General features: G+C 41.1%; 1 protein-coding gene across 1 annotated transcript; it reads right to left on the reverse strand.

Annotated features, from left to right (window-relative positions):
* Window positions 1-849: 849 nt before the first annotated feature.
* On the reverse strand, window positions 850-23,149 carry clvs2 (clavesin 2). The gene is made up of 5 exons (XM_058614054.1): window positions 21,886-23,149; window positions 20,856-21,030; window positions 4,378-4,488; window positions 4,055-4,287; window positions 850-1,397 (listed from the first exon to the last, which is right to left on the reverse strand). The coding sequence occupies exons 1-5, from the start codon at window positions 22,272-22,274 to the stop codon at window positions 1,304-1,306; spliced, it is 1,002 nt and encodes a 333-aa protein (XP_058470037.1). The 5' UTR covers window positions 22,275-23,149; the 3' UTR covers window positions 850-1,303.
* Window positions 23,150-23,343: the final 194 nt, after the last annotated feature.

Here is a 23,343-nt window from a genome sequence, read left to right on the forward strand (position 1 = left end):
ACTCTGTATGGATGGGAACTGCGTCCAGCTATGCTTTTGCATGACGAGTAACAAATTTGACGACTTCCAAGTGATACCAACTACAGGCGTTTCGTCTGCTCATGCGGAAGTATCGCTTCAATATGGAGCTCCTGAAGTAAATGGTGGAACTCACCAAGCTGCGTCCAGCTCGGGATGGTGTTGTGAAACCACGCATGACGGTGGTTTCGTCTCTGCAGACGTGCAACAATGCATCTGATGTTAGCCAAGGTTGATTATCTTAGGGCCAAAATATGTCGGCTTCCGGCACTAAATTGTTCCTGGGGCATGATAGAGGCGATGGCCGGTGTGAACGTAGCATAAGACTGAAAGGTTTTGTAATTGTGTGCGGGCAAAGGGAAAGCCGAATAGATTTGATGGATTTAACGTTTTCCGTATTCGTTTGAAATAGATCTTTGGAAAGAGTGACAGCCCTGATTGGAACGCAAGGGTCAGTTAGGAGGAGGAAAATGGCCGCGAAACAAAAAAAAAAGGATGATTTCATAGAGTCAACTCTTACCGTAAAGGGGTGTTTGCTTATCCAAGAGGCTAAGAGTTTGGATATTATTTTCACAGGAATGACACCAACAAACCCACAAACTCCTCCTGGTTAACACTGTGTTAACTCCCAGTTAAACCACCCACCCGCCCGCCTGTGGGACAGTTTTAGTTCCAGGAGACTGAACAAACTTGTGATCCTGAGGCGAAACCTTTTGCCGTTTCTTCAACTTTCTGTACAAAGAAGGTAAGAGAGGGAGAATGGGGGAAAAAAATGGCAGCTTTTGGAAAACTGCAGCCCCCAAGCCCCTCTTTAAAGAGCGATGTCCGTCTCCAGGTTTCCACATCCATCCTCGACCGCACACTTCACAACTGCAGGAAATGGTGCTTTCACACATTCAGTATGTGGCACCTTCACAGTTCTCTGTGGACGTCTTCGACCTGACGCCTCCTCGCTCCTGCTGGACTATTTAAAGATGTTAATTTACAGTTTTGTTTTGTCTTTTTTCAATTGGCACTTGACAAATAATCAAAATAAATAAATATATATAGCAAGAACACCATTAGAAGCCCCTTCAGTCTGAGGAAACGTCCCACTTGTCCAATTTGTCTGCTTCACATAAGTTCCTTTCTGAAATTGTGGAAGAAACGAGAATCCAGCAGCAGCAGCGTTCGCCTTTTCAGGAGTGGAGTGTGTGTCGCCGACAGTGTGTGCACACACAAAAATCCACAGGAGAGTTAATGTGTGTGTGTAAATACTGATTGGATTGGGGATTTCGGGGATGGTTTAGTCCAGCGACAGCAGCGGCTGCATGTTGTCCTCCTCGCTCTTGACTTTGTCTGGTCGTTTCAGGACGCCGGGCTCGACCACCGACTGAGACCTGCGGGGACAAATCAACACAACACCGGGTGACGCTTGGTTTTTCTGTTTGGATTGAATTTATTTGGTCCATATAATGTCAGGAAATTGTGAAAAATTGCCAATGTTCTCATTTTTATGGTGTTTTTCATCTCACAAATTTGATTAAGATTGCTTTAAGTCATGTTTTTTAAATTGTTCTTATTGGTTATTTTGGGACAATAAACTAATAAAGCTAATAAAAACAATAAAGCCGAACTGAACTAAACAGAACTGATTGATGAAAACGTCTTGTTTTGAGCACAAACCAGGGACATTCAAAGAAATAAATGGACTATTTCTGCCAGAAAAACATTTAAAAAACCTCACTCACAGATAGTTTTAAAGCTCAAGGCCTTTAAATTTTAGACAAACTGGGCAATAAATTGAGTATTAAAGTAGTTAATACATGTGCAGAAGTAGATTAATAAAAGATAAATCAATCAAAAGTTGTAGCCATAATAATGGATTTTGGCTTATTATTAGGTATTTAAACACAGTTTTCACTCATCAATGCTGTCTCACTATTTGACAAGATGCTGGTACTGCTTACTAACTATTTATTATACCAAGTATTACTATTATTTGAAGTAATATTACTGTAGTATTATTTGAAGTAATAGTATTTAGGTGTTAAGACGGAGTACACTGATGAACCAATGAGACATGTGGGCTCACTATTTGGCAAGCAACAAACAAACAGTTCGATAGATTATACCCAGTTTCACCCACTGGTTTTAAGTGATAATGTTTGATGAAATACTTGCATATGGACATAAAGATGTGACATGACTCTCATCATGTGAACTGTAATTGTCAGTTCATTTGTAAGTGATTTGAGTTTGTTTTGTAATTGTCAGGGATGTGTTTTGCCCTGCAGCGACAGCCTGCTGTCGTGGCTCGTCGTGTGGAGTCAGTATCGGTGTCACACAGTGGTGAGATGATTTCCTGTCACAGCGAATCACGCAGCACGGAGGCCGATGTCAAACACTCACACACACGACGCCAAACAAAACAACAAGATCTGAGCTCAAGATCCACAACAACAAAAAAAACACCTCTTAAAATCACACATTATTCAAAATGTATTTAACTGTATATTAATATTATTAATAATATGTTGCTTTCTCTGTAAATGTAAAATGTAAATACACTCAGTAAACCTGAAGAAGAAAACTTCATCACATGACTTCATCTGAGTCGAGAACCAAAGCAGGTCATATCATTATTTTTGCTGTTGAGTAGTTAAATAATGAACATAATGATCAGGTGAAATTAGTTCCACCATGTTAATCCTCTGCAGCTGAATGAAACATCATAATGAGTCTCTGTGTGTGGGGGGGGGGGGATAAAATCTACACATTAGCACCATGATCATCATTTGTTTACTCTAATTATGCAAAGATAACATAATTACTATGGTAATATATTAATATTCTGTGGATGCACAAATGCAACATTAGTTTAACACGGCTTTTTTTTACATTAACACACAAACCTGCTGATATTTACGACAAAAAAAACAATGACGGAAAATTATCAAAATTATTTCGGTTTCTTCAGATATGAATTTACAAAAAAGTGCAGTGTTAATTGTACGATTTGGGGCTGTGATCATCTGTCAGACGAAAGAATCAATCATGGTGATTTTGGTAAACAGCACTGTCGCACTACGATAAAGGCTCAGTGGTCTACCGATCAAAAAAATTTTCTCACGAATGCTAATGTTGTTGCCATCTTGCATTATGGCTAATTGCTAAGAGACGCCACGGTAAAAGATGATGCTATTCAATTGGGGATTGAAAATATCACTAACGTGTGCTGCAGCTCAAGGTGTAGCTGAAGAAGTGGAAGTGGCTAACTTGCGTTCCAGCTGAGGATGTAGTTAACTTGGTATGTAGCTGATGATGTAGCTAACTTGCATTGCAGCTAATGATCAGTAGCTAACTCGGTATGTAGCTGATGACATAGCTGATGAAGTAGCTGATGGCGTAGCTAACTTGGTATGTAGCTGATGACATAGCTGATGAAGTAGCTGATGGCGTAGCTAACTTGGTATGTAGCTAATGACATAGCTGATGAAGTAGCTGATGGCGTAGCTAACTTGGTATGTAGCTGAGGACATAGCTAATGAAGTAGCTGATGGCGTAGCTAACTTGGTATGTAGCGGATGACATAGCTGATGGCGTAGCTAACTTGCGTTGTAATGATAATGTAGTTATGAAGTTGCTAACTTTAATCGCAGCAGATAATGTTATTGATGAAGTTGCTAACTTGTGTCACAGCTGAGGATGTAGTTAAATTGGTATGTAGCTGATGATGTTGCTAACTTGCGTTGTAATGATAATGTAGTTATGAAGTTGCTAACTTTAATCGCAGCAGATAATGTTATTGATGAAGTTGCTAACTTGTGTCACAGCTGAGGATGTAGTTAAATTGGTATGTAGCTGATGATGTAGCTAACTTGCATTGCAGCTAATGATCAGTAGCTAACTTGGTATGTAGCTGATGACATAGCTGATGAAGTAGCTAATGAAGTAGCTGATGGCGTAGTTAACTTGGTATGTAGCTGATGATGTAGCTAACTTCCATCACAGCAGCATCGTACAGATTTATAGATCTTAAAACGTTAACACCGACCTCTTCATGGTTTTCGGGGACATGTTTTTCTCCAGGTCTCTCTCCAGGTCTTGTACAGACAGCGTGTAGGACTCCGGACAGTAGTCCGTCTCCTCGTCGTAGGCATGGTCCAGCAGCGCTCGCGCCCACGTGCCCATGTCGTACGGCGGCATCATTCCACCGAGCTCTGACGGCAGGATCTCGGGGTGGATGAGCTGGTGGAGGCTGTTCAGGTTGTTACCGTGCATGAAGATCTGCGCGAGGAAGGAAGACGGAGCACATTAGCATCATGACGTCGAAGGGTGAAAATAATTTTATGATTTTATTTTCACAGTCTGACTCACCCTCTTCCTGGTCTTGTCTTTGAGGAAGGGTCGTATGACGGTGTAGAGAGCGTGGATGTACCACGGCTGGTTCACAAAGTGAATTCCTCCAAATCTGGCAGGAAAACTGTCCTGTTAGAAACACAAACAAACAAACAGGTAAGTAAGAACAATTAAAAGAGGAAAAGCTCATTCAAAAATTTCTCTAGGAAAATTCTCTAGGTTTAAAATACAAGCTTTGAAACAACAACAACAAAAATATATTTTTTCAGCAAACTTTGTACTGGCCTCAAACAATGTCCCGACTTCCAGGGATCTTAACTACGGAAGCCCAAGAGGAGCGACAGTGGCATTAAAAATGAATCCTCCTAAATTAAAAATTAATCGTTTTATCGTGACCCCGCGACCTCAAACATCGAGAACTCGCGTGACAAAGTTAAGCACGCACTCCTGTGTTTCCTCACAAATAACAGAGCGAGCGAAGAGGATTTTTCCAGGGGAAGAAAAATTACCTCTGTGACTTCCCGCTCCCTTTTCATTAGATTAGTTTTGTAAATGGACTCTAATCTCGTCGTGAATAGGAAATGGTTCGGTCTATTTTGGAGTCGGCGCAGCGAACAGCGCCCGGGGGAAATGAGTCCTTGTTGGTACAGGTTAGTGTGCAGACGGAGACAGACTTTCACAGGACTATGGATGCAATTATTATAATTACCCTCCACTCAATGTGTGTGTGTGTGTGTAATCATTTGGCTGCGATGCAGCAGTGTGGTGACACAGCATTCTGATAAAACAGCAGAGATTAACGTAGGGATTATTGTCATTTAAATGTTTAACACTCAGTGTTTTTACATGAATGTTTAAAGTCAGATTTGAGTCGAAGTAAGACAATAATTCATTTTTCTTAATGATATGTAAACATGTTAGTCAGACCAAAATCGAGCTTGTCTAAGTCAGACTGATATACCTGGATAATGCAATTCATAGTCTGATTACTCCTGCATGTATATGCTTAGTTGAACTGGAGTTGGACTAGAAGTGGACTGGAGTTGGACTGGAGTTGGACTAGAATTGGACTGGAGTTGGACTGGGCATTCTGCACATGCACCAAAATGTCCTCCCTGGTCTTTGACCCCAAAATAGAAGGAGACGACATATAAACTACGGCACTGCTGTTTGTTTTTCTGTAACGTTAAGGTCAACAGGAAACTGATTTGATATGCACTAGCTTATAGAGAGATACAGCGCCACCTACGGAGGTGGAGTTAGTCTTGCACGGCCAATAAATCAATTATCTCAGACTTGGGAAGTTGTCCAATTGTCTGACTTTATATCAAATCTAATTGTGATTTATTACGATATTTTTTGTACATTTAATCTATAATACGTTTGCAACTATTGATTATTTTCATAAGTGATTAATCTGTTAGTTAAATTAGTTGTTTGGTCCATGAAATGTTGAAAACATGTCTTTCAAAACCTCGAAATGATGCCGTTCTCAACTATTTTGATCATCGATAAATTCATTTTTCAGCCTCTTAAATGTGACTATGCTCTGGTTTCTTTGCTTCGTATCACAGAGAAATGATTAAAACTGAATACTTTTATTCAGTTTTAATATTTTTTGTATTTTACTGAATACAAAACAAGTACATACAATCACATATCAAATATAATTTAGAGAGAAATTAATGGATCATCGGCTGTGCTTATTTCTAAAGATCGGCATCAGCTGTAGAAAAAAAATCCATATCAGTTGACCTGTAGGTGGAGCTGTTAGCAGAGGATGTGAGTGAGACAGAGAGTCTCTGAGGTGTGTCCAGATTTGTCCAACTATGACTCATCAGTGCCGGTGCAGCACAGATGCAGCGACCTGCTTGTGCAACACTTTGGTCCACAGAATCACACACATTACAGTTTAATTCACTCTCCCCAAGCCCTGTGATTCCTATTGATTCTGACGACCTCCTGACTTTTTTTTTAATTCAGCGCCGTAATGAGTCCGTGATTGACCTTTGAGAAACTCGCTCGTCTGTGAAAATAAAAATCCATATCTATTTTTTTAAATTCAAAGTGGAACCTGTCCCGAGAACATAAATCCTTTCCTGAACAGCAACATCAGATTTAAAACACGTGTGTTAGAAGCAACACGGTGGAATCTGTTGAAGTCTTAAACCTGCTGAGTCAAATTCTGAAGTTTCTCACTAAGTCTCAAAAATGTGCGTTAATGTGTGTTTCCATTCACTGCTGTGTAAGGTAAAAGTTCTCAGTTGTCCAGGGCTCTTTTTTCTTTCAGGAACTTGCTTCATTAAAACGCATGTCATTTCTGCCTCTAGGGGAATCGAAACATAAAAAACACCTTGTTTGATGACGTGGAAGCAGCGTCAGACAATGAGCTTCAGCTCAAACCCTGATGCAGTGACTGATCCTCTCAATCTTTTTCCCAAAGTGGATTTTTTTTTTTTTTACAAATTCACTATACTTCCCTTCCCTACAGCTCATCAATGTCTTTATCCGTCACATGCATGACAAACGTCCTCTACCCTGACTTCAAAGTAAAAGCACTCCAGTATTTCTGTTCCCCCATTTCCATTCCTTTTACTTTTTCCAACAAGGCTTTTATTGTGAAATATTTGCAGGACACACAAAGCTTCATAATGAAGAGTCCTGGCATTTTATGGAGTTAAGAGCAAAGGTAAACTACTGTATATGTCAGATGACATCATGAAAAGGTGATTAAAATGTTGTTTACAAAAAAGTTTGTTAACAAAGGTAATACTCCTGTTTTTGTTTGTAAAAATAAAAATATATATTAAACTTTAGGATTATAACTGATTCTTTTTTTTTACTGCTCGATGCTTTTGAAAGATTCAAACCCTGATGATGCCACCTCATTTTTCCCACACTGCTGTTGATATTTCCTCAAATACTGTAGAAATGACATGAAATGATCCCAGATGCTGAGAAAAATGTGTCCTAACACTAAGTTTCATTCAAACGGCCACGTCAGATCTCTCTGGACTCCTGTGAAGCTCAGGCCCCGCCCCCTCTGCACCGACACACACGTTTCCCTTTGATGCAGGGAAGGACCTGCTGTATTATACATGAAACAGCTGAAAGTGTGTGTGTGTGTGGGGGGGATAAACCAGGAGAACGGTCAGAGAGTGAAGGAAAGATGGAAGGAGAGATGAGGAGGAAAGAAGATAAAGGCTTGTTTGAATTGTTCTGTAGTTAAACTGACTCAATCCACATATAGTGGCAGTTAGTGTAAAAGTGGCTCGTTTAGCGACATATCTGTCGCATTTCTACCCATTTGTCTTAGACTTCTTATCAAATATGTGAATAAAAAAACAAACAAACACGAAATGCTTGATCTGGCTGGTTTGTCTTTCTGGGCTTCTGTAGAAAATGGCAACGCAAGATGGCGGGCTCTCGAAAAGCACGTACGTATAAAATGCTTATAAAAGGCTACGAATTACTAAAATATTTAAAGAGATGATACACTTGTATTTGATAGATGAGATAAACTGTGCGATAGACGGGGCAGAAGCGGCTCGTTTAGCGATATATCCGTCTACCGATCTCGTCCGAACGCCACCACAGTCAGTGCAAGTGCCCTCAGGAAGTCGCCTGTCAGTTATGGGATTAACACACAGGCGGACGTTCCTTGAATTAAAGCCGAATTTTGCAAGTCGCGTCACTTTTTCCTGCCTTTTTCTAAACAGAGCTCCCCCTATAGTTTGGGAGTACGTATTTTTACGACACCACCGTAAACATTGTCTACCACTTTACTGTAAAGAGGCAGCCAATGTTAAAACTCCCTTTTACAGAGTGACACTTGTCGTATCTCTGCATCCACCACAAACTGCAGGAGAATCAGTGAAAAACATGATTTAATACCTAAAAAAACCCCGAAAAGTAAATACAGATGAACACAAACAGGACACGTGTACAATTAAACTGGCGTTAAATCTCATAAAAATCCATGACAGAAGATGTTGTCAGTGCTTTTTCCTCTCTCTGCACGAGCACTTCAGTCTTCTCTGTCATGTTTGGCTTCAGGGCGTTAAATGTCGATCCTCAGCAAACAGGGTTATTTTTGGATCCTCGCTGCCGAGCGTGTTCATTTACAGCAAAGGTTGACGGGAAGTAAAGGTGACGGCAGACAAATAAAAGTCTGTCGTTTTCATCACTTCCTCTCTCCTCCACTGATTCAAACCTCGCCCCCTTTGTTTTCCACCACAACTGTTCCCATTTCATTTGGACTTTTGGAAAAACCGCGGTGTCGCAGAGTGTCGTTTTCCGGAACTTTGAGGTGCAGCGGGAACACAAAGCGCACAGTTGATAAGTTCCTGGTTATTAAAGTAAAATAAAGGGCTTATAACGTGAAGGAATTGCACTTTGTTAAGATGATCAAATGTGTCTTCCGGGAAAAAAAGGAAGACAAAGAGAAAGAGGAATAAACAAGAAAGGAGAAACCACTGGTGTGCTTTTTTCTTTCAGGATATAAAGTGTAGCCCGGGGAGATGACGCAGCGTGTTTCTGAGTGAACTTGAATAAAGGCTGGTTTGATATTTTCATCTCTGCTCACAACGTTTCTTTCAAAAGATAAATATTCTATCATCTTATCATTTAAATATATATATCTTTACTCTGGAGTGATTTATGAAAATGAATATTTTTTATTATTAATATCCACACGTATTAATGAGGCAAACATTTGAAATGAAATTAGTAATTTCAACATGAAATTATTGCCAAAACAATCACCTGCAATAACTGGTTTCTACGGTGAAGTAAAACACGTGCAGCTTTGTTTCATTCTAAAATAAAATGCAGGAACAAGAAGAAGACTCTGAAAAAGAAAAGTGTGTCAGCTGCACAGAATTAGGACAAGTCTGGAAAAGTGTGTCATCACATTTTTTTTTTTACACCAAATCAGACAAATTAGATAATTCTAGTTTTCTGTTGTAAATATTAACTGTGATCGTCTCACGTCTGCAGAAGGTTTGTGGAGACACACACACGCACGCACGCACACGCACATGCACGCACACACACACAGAGGTCAGAGTTATAAAGTGCATCCACTGCAGGTTTTTCTTGAACACGCTGCCAACTTCACTCAGCACACGAGAGAAGGACGAGAGGAGGGAGATGAATCTCTCTCTCTCTCCTTCTCTCCTTCTCTCTCTCTCTCCTTCTCTCTCTCTCTCTCTGTGTGAGTTTAAACGCAGGTTTTTAATTTCAGCTGCAGGTGTGATCACGTTTCTCTGACTCAACAGCTGCTTGATAAAGTGTGCAGTCACCACAGCTCAGCGTCTCCTTCATGTCCTGTGTGTGTTTACGTGTCTCACGTATCACGTCTCACGTCTTATGTCTCACGTCTCACGTCGGCCGGCCGACTTTATTTAACCAGATAAAAGACCTGTTGAGATCAAGACCTCTTTCACGACGGTGAGCAGCACACGTCCTAGTTAATAAACACAGTTACACAACATTAAATACAGTAAAATAGACAAACAAAGTGCTGGAGTTGTGGCAATTAAGTGACAATTTAAGAACACAGGCACTGTTCAATGGATTCCCGTCGTCGGTATTTAATTATGTAATTACTCATATCAAAATTGCAATTTCAGTCAAAAATGATCGCAATTAGATATTTATTTAAAATCGTTTGGCTTTATTTTCTAAGTTTTAGATAGTTAACATAGAAGACATTTTTCACTTTGTTTGATTACGTTTTCAAATGAAAGTGAATTATTTTTTTCTTCTAAGCGTCGTCTGGACCAGATTAATAAAACATCACACATTTGTAATAGATTTACATGATTTTTGGGGGTTTTTTTTCGTGGCGCAGTGAGAACAGCTGCTCACTGAGGAGCCTGGACCAAGAAACACACACACACACACACACACACACACAGACACACACAGGGACGACACAACAAAAGGCAGCCCATCTGGAGGAGAGAGGGCAGAGCAAGATCGCACGGCAGGCCGACAGGTTGCCGTGGCAACGTAGCAAGGGTGGGCTGTAGTGGGAGTGAGCTGAGGAGGGAGGAAGAGGAGGACGAAGCATATCGTACCATGAGAGCGGCAGCTGGTGGAGATGACGTTAAGAAACATTTACACTTGAGAGGAATCTCATTTTTCAATTTCATTTTTGGACTCAAATTCTGTTTCAGGCGACAAAAAAGAAGAATCGTCATCGCTGTCGCCGTCGTCTGCGCAAATAAGCAAATAAGCGTCTGTGGTGAACAATGATGGAGTGACAGAGGAGAGGGAGGGAGAGGAGGGAGGGAGGGGGAGGGGAGGATGATGATATTAAAGAGAGAGAGCAAGAAAGAGGGGGGAGGGTGAAGAAAACTAAAGTGAGTGGGGACAGAAGGAGAGGACGAGGAGACAGAGACCAGAGGACGACAGCAGAAATTCAAACATGTATATATATACATACGTGTGTGTGTGATGTGGAATCTCCTTTACTCTGAGTTTATAATCCACTAGAATTTTACCAGAACAGCCGGGGGTTTGACACGTTCATCACATCACATCTTCTGGCCAGACTATAATATTCTAGGACACATAATATCATGCAAATCTTGTTCAGGCTCCTCCTTCAGTTTAAAATCATTCAAACTAAAGTTTTTTTTAACTGTGACGTAAAAATGGTTGATTTTCTCTGTGGAGTTTGTTAAGACAAATTCAAATGTAAATTAAAAAATTGCATTCGGATGGAAATTTCAGTTCCACACCTGCATCTAAACGATCACATTAAATCACATATTTCATCTAAACGTGCCTTCGCTTACTGAGGTAACTAAAGTGTCTTTGAACGTTGGGGAAGTGTGAACAGCAGGTGAATCTGGCACAAACGCAACCTTTAAAAACTCAAGACTATGCCTTTAATCTGTGTGTGTGTACATATATATACATATATATATTATAACACTCTCAAGTGACGAGCAGACGTGTTCTCTCTTTAGATTTATTTAGTAACTCTTTGCAGCCACAGCACATGTCTCTCGCACACTGCTCTTCACTTCCGGCTCTGAACTAACTTACTTAAACGTAGCTACGCTACAATGTGTATAAGGACAGGAGAGGTAAAAAGAGAAACAATTAACTTGGAAATCGTTCAAACTTGGGGCAAGCAGGTAAAAGAATTTAACCCCAAAAAAACATTAAAGTTCAACACATTAGAAGTATTTTGGGTTCTTTATCGTAAACAAGGAAGTGAGGGACAAATTTGCTTAGCTGTTAGCTCCACCTGAGTGAAGCAACAGGAAAGCCAGTGAGACTACTCTACCTCTACTTCCTGTCAAAACAACTGACAACAGTTTTTGGGGGATCTTATATAAAATCATGTTGTTTATGTAGTTAATCGTTCATTCATTCATTCATTTATTATTCATGTATTTGCTGACTCACCGGTTAGCTTAGCTGTTAGCTCTACCTGAGTCAAGCGACAGGACAGGCAGTGAGACTAATTGATCTCCACTTCCTGTCAAACCATGCTGCTTCCTGTCAAAACAACTGACTGATCAGTTTTGGGGGATCTTATATAAAATCGTGTTGTTTTTGTGGTTATTCTGTCAAATACACACATTTATGTTGTGTTTTCTCTTCTTCTTTTGTCGTAAAAACAACAGCACTAACAGGAACAGGAAGTCGCACACACGTAGAAAAAATGACATCACATTTCATGTTCTCAAGGAAACAATATGTCACGTAATATTCATTTAAAGTTGATTTTTAGACAAAGTGACAGCCCATATATTTGAATTATTCGACTAAAGTTTAACTTCAATTTAATCCAGTTTACAAAAAGCATAATTCAGTGGAATAAACGGCCACAGTAAGTCATTTACACAACAGTCCTGCCATTAACGTGTTCAGAGTTTTTGCCCAAAGACACTTCAAGTGATCTGGACCGAGGGAATCTGGAGAACTGCTGACCTCCTGGTTAGAGGACAAACGCTGTCCCCACCCTGTGTGTCATTAATCTCAAGTGTTGGACTTTTCCTCACAAGCAACCTCAATTCAACCTCAATTTTTGACTTGGCCTAAAAATTTAAGCCTAATGGACAAAAAAAATCCCAGATCAGGATCATGACCACAAACTAATCATCAAGGTCAATCTGTCCCCACATTTGAGCCAAATCCAGCAGACAGACAGACAGACAGACAGACAGACAGTTCACGTGACGATGAGCAGAAAACCACACACACACGCACACACGCGCGCATGAAGCTGTCGTAGATCCATGGCGCCTCATTCATTACTGTGAGTGGCGGGCGGTTGATGTGAGGTCAGACCTCGTCAGGCTGTGACTCGTCACATTAACGACGTGATTCGTATCACGGGGAACAAGGCGTCAACAACAACAACAACAACAACAACAACAACAACAGCGACACGCACGGAAGAAAGAAGGTTACAACGGACGGTGTTTACAGCCGTGAAACATTCACACGTCAAAGAGAAAAGTTCATATGTTTAACGTGTGGTTTTTCAACGAGTCCTCAACAACGTCTCATAACTGGGTCAAAGCCAAGGAGGAAAAGTGGATTTTTAAACACGACAGTGAAGACGTTTGTCTGACAGTTTAACATGCAGAGGAAGCAGCAACAGTAAAGACTATATCCCCTCTCACCTCACCTCATCTCACCTCATCTCACATAATTTCATCTCACCTCATCTCACATTATCTCATCTCACCTCATCTCTCCTCATCTAATCTCATCTTGTATTATCGCATCTTAATTGATCTCACCTCATCTCACATAATTTCATCTCAACTCATCACCTCTAATCTCATCTCATTTTCCTCATTTCAACTCAATCTCATCATATCTCACCTCTAATCTGATACAGCACCTCTCAAACAACTGCTGTACAACAAAAAGCTGATGAGGAAAAAAAGCAACAAACAGCGAAACACACAAGAACATTGAAATATTTCATAAATATACGTCATTTATCTAAAAGATGTAAAACAGCTGCGTCGGACTGATAATCTGTAAATACACCGGATTATGATATCAGACATGAAAAAGTTCACAGGATTATTTTATTATTTTCAAAGTTTTAAAAGAACCCCAAAAATAAGGGTCTCGCAGATTTAGATCCTTAATCCCTTTGAACCACTGTAATCTGGAGGATTAACACGGGATAAATTTGAGTCATAGATGTTCTCACCTCCTCTTTTCTCAAGACTCTTTTTTTATGAGAGCATACAAAATGGAAACAGAGCCTGCACTGGACGAGCAGAAGTCTGTGGACTGAAGACGAGGGTCAGCGTCAGGACACGAGGACGTCCTCGCTGAACTCGTCTCTCGCTGCTCATTAGATTTTCAGGAATAAGAAAGTTCGCCAGTCGGATCAGATTTGAATATTTGACAATGCGTTTGCTTTTTTCTCCACTGAAGTGACAGATTATTTAAACGAGGCTCAGCGAGACGTCCAGACTCACACTGACAATCCCATAATACTCTAAACAAGACGCCTTTGCCGAGAGGACGGAGACACTCGACACGAAGAACCATTCAGTCACAGAGAGTTTCATCATGCAGATACTTCTGAGGACTGGACTGCCCCCAAAGTCTGGACTGTCCCCAAAGACTGGACTGTCCACAGAGGACTGGACTGTCACCAGAGACTGGACTGTCCACAAAGACTGGACTGTCCCCAGAGGACTGGACTGTCACCAGAGACTGGACTGTCCCCAAAGTCTGGACTGTCCCCTGAGACTGGACTGTCACCAGAGACTGGACCATCTGTCACCAGAGACTGGACCATCTGTCACCAGAGACTGGACTGTCCCCAGAGACTGGACTGTCCCCAAAGTCTGGACTGTCCCCAAAGTCTGGACTGTCCCCAAAGTCTGGACTGTCCACAGAGGACAAAATCTACTGAAGTGCTCAACATGACAAACTACAGACTTACATACGTTCTACGTCTATTTTTGGTAACAAGTTCACAAGTTCACAATCACGTCAATCGGACGATGTTTGAGAAATTTCTTAATTTACAATTTCGACTGAAAGAGCACAGTAGTAGTTTGGTAGTAGTTTTAGTAGTAGTTCAGTAGTAGTTTGGAAGTAGCTTTAGTAGTAGTTTAGTAGTAGTTTGGAAGTAGCTTTAGTAGTAGTTTGGAAGTAGCTTTAGTAGTAGTTTATTAGTAGGGTTAGTAGTAGTTTAGTCATACTTTTAGGAGTTGTTTTACTGGTAGTTTAGTAGTAGTTTATTAGTAGGGTTAGTAGTAGTTTAGTCATACTTTTAGGAGTTGTTTTACTGGTAGTTTAGTAGTAGTTTATTAGTAGGGTTAGTAGTAGTTTAGTCATACTTTTAGGAGTTGTTCTACTGGTAGTTTAGTAGTAGTTTGGAAGTAGCTTTAGTAGTAGTTTAGTAGTAGGTTTAGTAGTAGTTCAGTAGTAGTTTGGAAGTAGAGTTAGTAGTAGTTTAGTAGTAGTTTGGAAGTAGCTTTAGTAGTAGTTTATTAGTAGGGTTAGTAGTAGTTCAGTAGTGGTTTGGAAGTAGCTTTAGTAGTAGTTTAGTAGTAGTTTGGAAGTAGCTTTAGTAGTAGTTTATTAGTAGGGTTAGTAGTAGTTTAGTCATACTTTTAGGAGTTGTTTTACTGGTAGTTTAGTAGCGGTTTATTAGTAGGGTTAGTAGTAGTTTAGTCATACTTTTAGGAGTTGTTCTACTGGTAGTTTAGTAGTAGTTTGGAAGTAGCTTTAGTAGTAGTTTAGTAGTAGGTTTAGTAGTAGTTCAGTAGTAGTTTGGAAGTAGCTTTAGTAGTAGTTTGGAAGTTGCTTTAGTAGTAGTTTATTAGTAGGGTTAGTAGTAGTTTAGTCATACTTTTAGGAGTTGTTTTACTGGTAGTTTAGTAGTAGTTTATTAGTACGGTTAGTAGTAGTTTAGTCATACTTTTAGGAGTTGTTTTACTGGTAGTTTAGTAGTTGTTTGGAAGTAGCTTTAGTAGTAGTTTATTAGTAGGGTTAGTAGTAGTTTAGTCTTACTTTTAGGAGTTGTTTTACTGGTAGTTTAGTAGTTGGTTGGTTTAGTAGTAGTTTTACTGGTAGTTTACTTGTTTTAGTAGTAGTTTCTAGGAGTCAATGGAGCAGTGGGCGGGAACAGATGCTGGGCTTCTGTGTAATGATTGGAGGAACAGTCTAAAAGGTGGAGTCAGTTTTTGATTGACAGCACTGCAGAAACAAACACGACAGCGGACCCTTTTCTGCCTCAATGAGGAGTTTGTGATGAAGTGTGTAAACAAACAGCTGCTCGTCGTGTACATACTTACACTGTAAATAAAAATCATGTTTCCTTGTTCTAGCTGTTGGCTTGTAGGATTTATGTATAAATAACATCCTGAAATGAGCCTCCACTGGTCTTACATTATATTACATGTCATTTAGCAGACGCTTTAATCCAAAGTGATTTACAATAGAATTGAGTACAATCAGCCAGGGGTGGAGTCGAACTTGAGACCATTGCGACCATGATGTCTTTCGCACACAGGGTACGGGTCTTAACCACTGAGCCACTCCACCGGCCATGTGTGTCTTAATCTGACACACATCATTTTATCATGTAAATGTTTGTTTGTTTTTTTATAAAAAGTCCTGTTGTACCACAGTCTAAACTCGTCAGCAGCAGCAGCGGCAGCAGCGGCAGCAGCAGACGCTGAGGTTCGGAGGAAATGAGATGAAAAGCAAACAAACAGAAAGAAGCATACTGTCACATAGAGTATTTGGGCTTTGTAATAAGTGCCGACGCCTCTGGAGAACACGAACGGCAGGAATCTGCTGTAACTGTGTTTTTACTTCTGCTTTGATCTCCACACCGACACACTGTGCTGCACGTGTGTTTGTGTATTTTTTTTCATAATCAGTTAATCTGTCGAATATTTTCTCTTTGTTTGGTTGTAAAAAGTCTCGAACCACAAATGACTCAGTTTTAACGATTTCTTTGTTATACGGAACAAAGAAAACGGAGATGATAAACATTTGAAAACTCTCCGAAAACTCTCTGATTGAACTTTAGTCATCGATGAATGGAATAATGGCTGCAGCTCTAAAATAAGTCTTTTCATTTTCATATTTAATATAGCTATTTTCATGTGGGTCTATTTCCCTGAGGAGAATCCAATAATATGATTATAATTCTAACTTTTCTCATCAAGTCTTAGACAGAGTCAGAAATAGGGCAACAGGAGCCGGAAGGTGCACAGGTACAGAGGTTTTTGGTGGTACATTTTGGCTGAAATACATGTGTTTTTCCCACATTTGCAGCAGCAGCAGCAGCAGCAGCAGCAGCAACAGCAGTAGCAGCAGTAGCAACAGCAGCAGTAGCAACAGCAGCAGCAGCAGCAGCAGGGAGTGACTCAGGACTCGGCATAAGAGCTTCCATCAATAATTCAGGCTCTAATCTGTGTCTGGAGAACCGTCTCACACACACACACACACAGACGCACGCGCGTTGTATATGGTGTCGTCACCGTGATGCACCAGTTTGATTTATATTCCCTCGTCTCTTTTTGTCCCCTGGCAGAGAAAGACCTCAACTCTGCGCTGACAGAGCAGAAAAATTATGTTTACAGGAAGTGGACGAGGAGGGGGAGGAGGAAGAGGAGGAGGAGGGGGGAAAATATCAAAGTCTGTGCAGGAAAAACATGTATTGACTTAAATCTTTGTTTCGTTGTTTCTTTGCTTCACGTACAGTTGTGTTGTATTTTGTGAAGTAAGTGAGAGAGTAAAGTTTATTTCGAGATCACTTTTCACAGATAAAAGTTTACAGTGTCACAGCAGCAAAGACGGTAAAGATAAAGATAATAAATAATAAACGTGCATTTCATACATGTGTGAAAATACATAATATAGAAAGATATTAACAACACCACTATAAAAGGTTTTCCAGAATGTACAGTATACAGTATGAGCTTGATATTTATAATATTTATAGTATAAACTGATCTTTCAGCTTCTTAAATGTGAATATTTTAAGACAAAACAAAAATAAAACGTATTCCTTAGTAAAAAATGATTTACCTGCCCTTTTTCAAAGATGTCAATAAACCTTTTATTACCTTGTAATTTTACATAAACACAACATACATATACATATATAATAAATCATGTTCAACCCTGGTTTATGCTGTAAATATCAAGCCCATACTGTATATTTTCACTTTTTCTAGTTAATATTTTTCTGTATTATGTACTGTATTTTTATCTTTACTGTCTTCACTGCTGTGACACTGTAAATCTAATAAAGGACTTGTGTTATCTTTCTAGTTGATTAATAATCGTCACACTCCTGATAAACTCTGACTCTAAACATAAAGAATATAGAAATATGTGTTGATGGACACATGAATGAAAATGCTGAAAACACCCCATAATTATACTGTCATTTCTCAGCTGATTAAACTTATCATCGTTAGTCAAATAAATGAATGAATAAATAAATAAATAAATAAATAAAAGCTGGGGGTGAACTGAGCAAGGGGGTGAACTGAGCAAGGGGTTAAAGATTGAAAGTGACAGTTTGTCGTTCATCACCAGCGTTTCAGATAATCTCCTCAGACCGCGCCGCGCCTCACTCAACACTTTCCGCCTGAAAACATTTCCCCTTCACGTTTCTCTCTGACTAATGGAGCGCGGCACGAAGTTGGCAAATGATTCACCGTCACCTCCATCATCATTGCCTGTTTTTTTTGTTAGTTTGTTTGTCGGTGGAGGACGAGGTCTCTGTGAGGTCTTTTCCCTGTAATCACTTCACTAATGACGGACCTGATGACTGCTGCACAACTTCACGCCTCAAAAAACACTAAACACACAAAGTAGGGCTGAACAATCCATCCGTCCATTTTCTACGGCTGTATCCTCCACAGGAGGGGGGGAGCTGGAGGTAATCCCAGCTGATGTACGAGGCGTAAGGCGGAGTCACAAATACAGGAAAACTATAATTCACTCACTGACACAATCACTATGTCATTTTTTTGGGCTGTGGGAGGATGCTGGAGAACCCAGAGGGAACCCGACAAGCACCAAAGGACGCTAGCACGGGGCCTTGATTCTGAGGTTATTATAGTTCACGAAAACTAAGGAGAAAAGAAAAAAGAGATGACTCACAAAACAAAACAGCACGGACATAAAGATGACTCACTGAAACTGAATTGTGTGTTCACAAAACTAACTAAAATTTGGAGGGAAAATGTGCTTCAGCGGCTTTAACCTCCACATGATGCCCCCCTCACAGGGGGCGCTGGTGTCAATCCCAGCTGACATATGCGGCATAAGGTGAAAGGTCACACCTACACAGGTCGCCAGTCCATCACAGGGACACACAACCATTTACTCTCACACCTGCAGTCAATTTAGAGTGTCCAGTTTGCCTCCTCAATCCTCAAATCTGTGGGAGGAAGCCAGAGAACCTGGAGAACCTGGAGAACCTGGAAAAAACCCAACAAGCACCAAAGAACAAAGAACCTCAGTGTTGAATCAAGCCCAGGACACTTTTTGTTGAATAAAGCACTGGTTCCCGCTCGTGCTTGTGTCCAACAGGACACACACACCCTGTCCACGCACACACACGCCAAATATGGATAAAAACTGAGGTAACTCTTGAGATACTGCCGTGTTTTCTTTTTTTTGAGCACCAGTGAGTCTTTGGTACTTCAACGTTTCTCAGACTGAACCCCAAGTTGGGAACCATTGAGAATGAAGGATATTTAAACGTGCGAGAAACAATGAAATGGCTTCTAAATATAGTCAAGTTCTGCTGTGACAAGAACAATCAAAACAGAGTTTTCTTAAATCATCTCATGTTCATTTTCACGATGTTCACGCACATTCAGCAGCAGTTTCCACTGAGAATATCTCGGGTTCTCTGAATCTTTTTGCGATATTATGAACGTGGAGGAAGTAGTGGTTAGCACTCTTGCCTTTGAAGCAAGAAGACCCAGATTTGTGAGGGTCTTTCTGCATGGAGTTTGCAGGTTGTCCCAGTGTGCACGTGGGTTTTCTCCGGGCTCGCTGGTTGGACACTCCGTAGGTTTGAGTGTGAGACTGAACCAGTCAGTGGCTGGCAGTCTGTTGACATCGGCTCGTTTGGAACCTCGTCAGAGCAGGTACTGAAAAAAACACCAGGTACTATCGCTGATGGAAAAGCCAAAAAACTTAGTCGAGTAGAGTCGAGCCAAGCCGAGTCGTGCTGGAACTGTGTCGCAGAAAAGCGTCTGCATCACGTTCTATTTTATCATATTTGCAACACACATTTATCTTTGTGAATAAAAACAGAGTAAATCTTTTCTCGGTGTATTTATCTGTTCAATTAAAGCTCAAGTGACTCAATAAATAACAGATTTCTAGTTTTAATTGCATTTTTGGAACGCGTCCCAAACCTTTACGGAAACGCGAGTTTTTTTTTATCATCCAACACGAACCCTGTGACACGTTTGTCCCAGGACACTCACTTCCTTCTGTACGCCGCGCCAGATTAAAAACCGAAAGTGAACGAAAACCAAAATGACAACTGTTTGCTCTTCTGTTTCTGCATCATCAGGCAGCAGCGCGTAATCTCAACGGAAACCTCGCTATTCTCTTCCATTTGTCTTTAAAGGAGCTCAACGTGCTCTTACACTGTGACTGCGCTGCAGAGGACAAGGTTGTCGTGTTTTTTTTTTTCCTGCCGCCGTCACAAAGAGAGAAATCGTACGTCAGGGTTGAGTAAAACTTAAGAGGCTGCTTTTCTCCTCAGCTCTGACAGGAAACATAAAACGTCTTTGTCGGGGCTGAAGCTGCCTGCAGACGTTTAGATGCGGAGGTAAATATGGGGGAGAGGTTATTTTATAGTGTGGAGCTGAAACTGATATTTAGATTTTCAACAATCAACAGCAACAACAAACCTTTTCTTTCTAAAAGAAAGTCGTAATATTGTGAGAATAAAGTCATTTTTCTGGAGGTAAGAACGAGAACAAGAACAAAGCTAGTTCTGGTCGTAGCACGACCGCAACGTGGTTTCCGCCGCGACACAAACGAGTGACTTGTGAAGCCGTTGTTTTCGCTGTAACTGAATCATTTGAATCAGTCGATTAAAAAAAAGATTTGTTCACAGAAGCGTTCAGTACTTCCTGCATGAGCAGAGACACAATCACTGAGCTGAAATACCACTGAACGTGGTCGTGATTCAGCTCACGATCGATCGCTGTCTTATAGCAGTGCTGTTGCTAAATACGCCAGACTCCTCAAATATGGAGATTTTAGACATTTCCTTTGCTGAGTGTTGAAGATTAACGTAGGTTTTCACGGATTTCAGCATTGTTCGCTTTGAGAGTGACGACACTCTCTGACCAATCAGTGGCCGGCAGTCTGTCGGCATCCCATTTTAATGTCGGCTTAGCTCAGTTTGGAACGTCATCAGAGCAGGAACTGAAAAACCAGCAGGTACCAAGTTCTACCACTGATGGAGAAGCAAATAAAAAGCGTCTCACCTGCAGCCCCTCGATGGCAAGTCGCAACATGCTGGGCGTCAGCTTTGACGCCTGCTTGAAGGTGAAGTTGCTCCAGTCGATGATGAGGATGAAGCCGTTGACCTGCAGCTCGGGATCCTCGATCATAGACTCCAGTGAGAGGAGGATGGCTCGCAGTATGTCCACAAACGTGTATCTGAGGCGGGAAAAACACACAAAACATGCACATACATTCAGTTTGGTAGGGTAGAGAAATAGAATGTTTTGTCTCCTTGACTCAAAAATGACTCATTTCTGATACATTTGGACAAATGTTTGTCGTTTGCTGTCCATAAAGCATTTTAAAAGCTCAATTTACTTCAATTTTCACTCACGGGCAAAATTCTACCTTTAAATTTTTTTAACATTTACCTCAATAACTGACCGATGTGAAACTTTTATTGTCGTCCAGCAAAAATCCACAAAATATACTGGTAAAAAAATTTACTTAATCTGGAAAAAAATTGACTTAATCTGGTAAAAAATTGACTTAAACTGGTACAAAAATGGACTGAAACTGGTACAAAAAATAGACTTAAACTGGAACAAAAAATAACTTGAACTGGAACAAAAAATTTACTTAAACTGGAACAAAAAATTTACTTAAACTGGAACGAAAAATTGACTTAAACTGGTACAAAAAATAGACTTAAACTGGAACAAAAATGGACTTAATCTGGAACAAAATTGGACTTAATCTGGTACAAAAAATGGATTTAAACTGGTACAAAAATTCACTTAAACTGGTACAAAAATTCACTTAAACTGGTACAAAAATTCACTTAAACTGGTACAAAAAATGGACTTAAACAGGTATAAAAATGGACTTAAACTGGTATAAAAATGGACTTAAACTGGAATTAAAATTGGTTCAGTTGGACTTTAAAACGGTTTACAGCTGCAGTGACAAGCATTTGTGCGCTTTAAAGAACACGCTGGTGCTTTTTATTTTTGGACTGTCACATAAAAGTGACTTCCCATCATCTCCTCAAACCCTCAGACTCTTCATCACCTGCTCTGGTCCCAGTTTGCTGCAAACAGGACAAGTATTTTCCTGCCGTGTCTGTCCATGTTGGAGAGGACACCGGGGAACCCGTCCTTCAGTGCCTGCTTGATCCCCGGGTCTGTGGCCTTCAGGTTCTTGAACATGTCCAGGTTCTGCTGCCGGTACTCAAAGTACTGGGCCAGCAGGCGGAATGCCTCAAAGTGGTTGAACTTCCTCGCCCGGAGGAACCTGAGGATGAAGGCGTCGTCCGTCCTGAGGAACCCGATGTCCGGCCGCGTGATGATCATGTCCCGGACCTCCTGGATGTCCTGGTGCAGGGTCTCCGGGTTTTCCTTGAGCTCCACCTTGGCCTTCTCCAGCGTCTCTGGAGAGAGACCGGCCTGCAGGTGAGTCATCTTCTGCTTCCACAGGCAACGATGAGAAGAAGTAAAGAGTATGAGAGAGAGGTTTCCTGATCACTTCAGATGGAGGCCTGATGCGCCTGATGCTCCTGATGATGCTGATGCTGATTCTGCTGCTGCTGATGCTGATGCTGCTGCTGATGCTCTGTAATCCACCCTGAACTGACACACACTCTGCTGCTGATGCTCCTGTGAAACATCTTCACTTTTACACACCTGCAAAAAAAAAAAAATCCACTTCCACCTAATTTTTTACTTTTCCTTTTTTTTGGTTTGGTTTTGGTTTAGTTTTTCTTTCAGGCTGCGCGTCCAACCTGCTGATCCGGGCGGCCTGAGCTCAGACAGCCGCTTCTTCTTCGTCCCTCCATCATCCTCATCATCATCATCCTCATCCTCCTCTGTGGCACAATGACGACGACGACACCATCACCTCTCTCCTCGGCGTCGCTGGCGGCGGACAGGCAATAATGCGGCACGAGCCTGCAGCACCTGCTATATCACCACCACCATCATCATCATCATAATTCCTCCTCCTCCGCCTTCTCAGCGCATCTCCATCCACTGCTGCTGCTGCTGATGATGATGATGATACCTACAAATGGAGTCAGATGCGTGTGTCCGCGCGCATCAGTCTGGGTGTGGATGAAGATTTTTATAAAATCCAGAAGGAGAGGAAGTGTCCCGCGAGGTTTTCTCCTCCTCCTCCTCCTCTTCTTTCTCTTTCTCTTTTCCTGCCTGAAGATTCTTTTTTTGGAGACGGGTGGTGGAGGTGGAGGAGGTGGTGGTGGAGGAGAGGGAGGAGTGGGAGGATTACAGTGTCTGCTCCTCCTCCTGCTGCCGTCTGTTCACTGGGAAAGTGACTGACAACAGAGAGAGAGAGAGTGGACGCCAGCGGCGGGGGAAGGGAGAGAGGGAGGAGGGAGGAGGGAGATGAAAAGGCAACAGATATGTGTTTAAAAAAAAGAGAGAGACGGAGAGAGGGAGGAGGGACAATGGATGGATGAAGGAGGACAAAAAAGACCTGGGTCAAAGGATGAAGTCAGGGTGGAGTCAGTGATTTTTA

This window comes from Solea solea, chromosome 17 (genome assembly GCF_958295425.1).
Source record: "Solea solea chromosome 17, fSolSol10.1, whole genome shotgun sequence".
NCBI lineage: Eukaryota > Metazoa > Chordata > Actinopteri > Pleuronectiformes > Soleidae > Solea > Solea solea.

Excerpts from the sequence above, each read along its gene's own strand:
- clvs2 (XM_058614054.1), bottom strand. The coding sequence starts at position 22,274 with ATGACTCACCTGCAGGCCGGTCTCTCTCCAGAGACGCTGGAGAAGGCC. Across the intron at positions 21,031-21,885 it reads GCAAACTGGGACCAGAGCAG|ATACACGTTTGTGGACATAC; the intron begins GTGATGAAGAGT and ends TTCCCGCCTCAG. Across the intron at positions 4,489-20,855 it reads TTGCCATCGAGGGGCTGCAG|GACAGTTTTCCTGCCAGATT; the intron begins GTGAGACGCTTT and ends TGTTTCTAACAG.